This window comes from Mus caroli, chromosome 6 (assembly GCF_900094665.2).
Source record: "Mus caroli chromosome 6, CAROLI_EIJ_v1.1, whole genome shotgun sequence".
Taxonomy (NCBI): Eukaryota; Metazoa; Chordata; class Mammalia; order Rodentia; family Muridae; genus Mus; species Mus caroli.
In genome coordinates, this window is record NC_034575.1 from 136,613,506 (window position 1) to 136,615,958 (window position 2,453).

The 2,453-nt window shown below is 46.9% G+C and overlaps 1 protein-coding gene across 1 annotated transcript; it reads right to left on the bottom strand.

Annotated features, from left to right (window-relative positions):
- Positions 1-239: 239 nt before the first annotated feature.
- On the bottom strand, positions 240-1,731 carry LOC110296794 (immunoglobulin-binding protein 1b). Its single transcript, XM_021165565.2, has one exon. It carries the CDS (start codon positions 1,596-1,598, stop codon positions 567-569), a length of 1,032 nt encoding a protein of 343 aa, XP_021021224.1. The 5' UTR covers positions 1,599-1,731; the 3' UTR covers positions 240-566.
- Between the last annotated feature and the right edge of the window lie 722 nt (positions 1,732-2,453).

A 2,453-nucleotide genomic window follows, 5' to 3' on the forward strand; every position in this document is an offset into this window, starting at 1 on the left:
GTTGAGTGTTTGACAGTGTCTGCCCCCAATCTCATTAGGCCATTTCTATTGTAACATCATCCTGTGGGTTTCTCAATTTGTTGATCTAAAACAGCTGCACACAGATATGATCCAATCTTATATAAACTATGTATTTCCCAACATACATATATTTATAGTGGTTTATGTTAGGCCCAGATATTAACAATAATTAAAATCATACTGTAATGAAACTTACGTGAATATTCTCTTTGGATATATTTTTTTCCAAGAAAATGTATTTTATTTTTTTTAAAAGAGAAATCATACAGTCAATGATTATACAGCCATTTCTCCGCACTCTTACTATCCACTTAAGAAACTGCAATATACCATGGTGAGAGCAATGCCTAAACCAGAGCACCGGACATTAACTAAGGTGCAAAGAAAACTTGATAGTGGCGTTTTATTGAATACAAAGCAAGATTCAGTATCTGCCTTTGTTGCACACTCCTGAAGCAGGGGCCCGAGGAAGGGAAGGGAACAGGGTTTTCCTTGTCTGGGAAGGTGAGAGCGCCTTCATCTTTTCACACCAAGGGGAGGGGACATTAGCCCATGTTCTGTCGATTGCCATATCCCCTAGGATGAGTGTCCTTCCAGTCATCCCACTCCTGCATCCTGTGGAGGGCATTCTCATCTTCATCTTCCTTTGGCTCCAGGTCCGGCTCTTCCTGCTCAGATACAGTGAAAGTCTCCGGTGGCGGTGCCTGCTTTTCTGCTTCCGGAAGAGATGGTGTGACCTCATTTTTCTGGCGCTGCTCGTACCAGTCATTCACGGTCATAGTTGCCAGACTTGGGTACCCAGCTCCAAACACTTGTGCTTGGGCAACACTTCGAGTGAGGACGAAGGGTTTTAGTGGAGGCCTCTCCTGAGGAGATGAGCGAGATGCCGATGTCTCACCTAAGGCGTCTCTTTCCCTCAGGATCTCTATCTCCTGTTCGATGCTCTCGATCTCATCCAGGCTGATGCTAATCCACCTACGAAGCTGAAGGAGGTAATACTCCCTGACACGCTCATCGTCAGCCTGGCCGCTCTCCACGGCCGATTTCAGAGAAGACAGCCTCTGCTCCACCGCCTTCTTCTGCTTGTACCTCTGGATTTTGGTCTGCCTCTGGGATGCCATGGCAACCAGGTTTTGCTCCTGGGTGTCAGAGGTGGCAGCAGGGTTGCCTTCCGGTGAGCTGCTCTGGGCCCAGGGCAGCTGAAAGTCGGCCACATGGTAGCTGTGGGTCTGGGTTAGGAAGTTCATGAAGTGTTCTCGAGCATCCTGCAGGAGGTCTAGGCGTTTGCTGCTGCCCACCAGCTTCAGCGTCAGCGCTCCCTTCAGGGCCGGGAGCATCAGGTACTTTAGGTCAGCGGAAGCAATCTCTTCCCAATCTTCATTCCTGCTGAACAAATCGAGCTGCGATAACATGTCCGAGGCCTTCTCCAGGAGCTTCAAGGCCTCCCTCACCTTTTCCTGGATTGGCTTGGAGCCTGTGGGTTGGGTCGCAGCTTCCACCTCCTCCAGAAGTTCTATGCCAGTTTCCAACAGCTCCCGGAGCTTCGGCTTCTGCATCTCCCCGGTAAACGACGCCATCTTGCCAGAGAGAGGAACCCGGAAGTCTTAGGCTTATAGAGACCCGGTCTCGCTCTGCAGCGCAGGCAAGCTTGGAACTTTCTATGCAGCCAGGGCTGGCCTGGGGCTGGCAATCCTCCTGCCCCGGCCTCTGGAGGGCTGAGATTGCAGGTGGTGTCACTATGTCCGGCTTCTTCTCTGTATCTTATTGTACTATAGTCCTTCCCCCTTGTGGTGGTGTGGTGTGACACTCTGCCTAAGGGATAAGATGAAATGAGAAAGAAGATGTAGGCATGGTAACCATTGCTAGGCTACCAGAGCCACTTGAACACAAGCACTCTGATTAAAGCTCTCAGCTGATCTACTACCTGGCGTGGCTATGAGCGGCTGATGCACCAGGAGACAGTGCAGCATGAATGCATTTGGTAATGAGTGAATTCTGTCTATGACAGGATGGGACAGAATGGCAAAAGACTTCACGATGCTTCTCAGTTTGGTATGCAGTTTGAAGCATGGACTCTTTATGGAATTCGTCATTTGATTTTTTTTTTTTTTGGAGGGGGGAGTAGGGGTCTATCACTGATGGTAACTGAAACCACAGGGTGCATGTGTGAGGTTATTATAGGTCTAATATAATGTTAAAATTTAATAATAGACATGTGATATCTCTAAAATGTACCAGCACATCTTTCTATAAATCTCTTACCATTTGAAATTTTTTTAAAAATTATTATTATTATTATTATTATTATTATTATTATTATTATTTAATCTTTTCTTACAGTCCAGAAGTTATTCCTGTCCTGGTCTGCCCACCAACTGTTCCTTATCCCATTCCTCCTAAACGTCATAGTTTTGAGGACTTTCCTTTCCTTT

Coding starts and splice junctions, on each gene's coding strand:
- LOC110296794 (XM_021165565.2), bottom strand. CDS start 1,598: ATGGCGTCGTTTACCGGGGAGATGCAGAAGCCGAAGCTCCGGGAGCTG.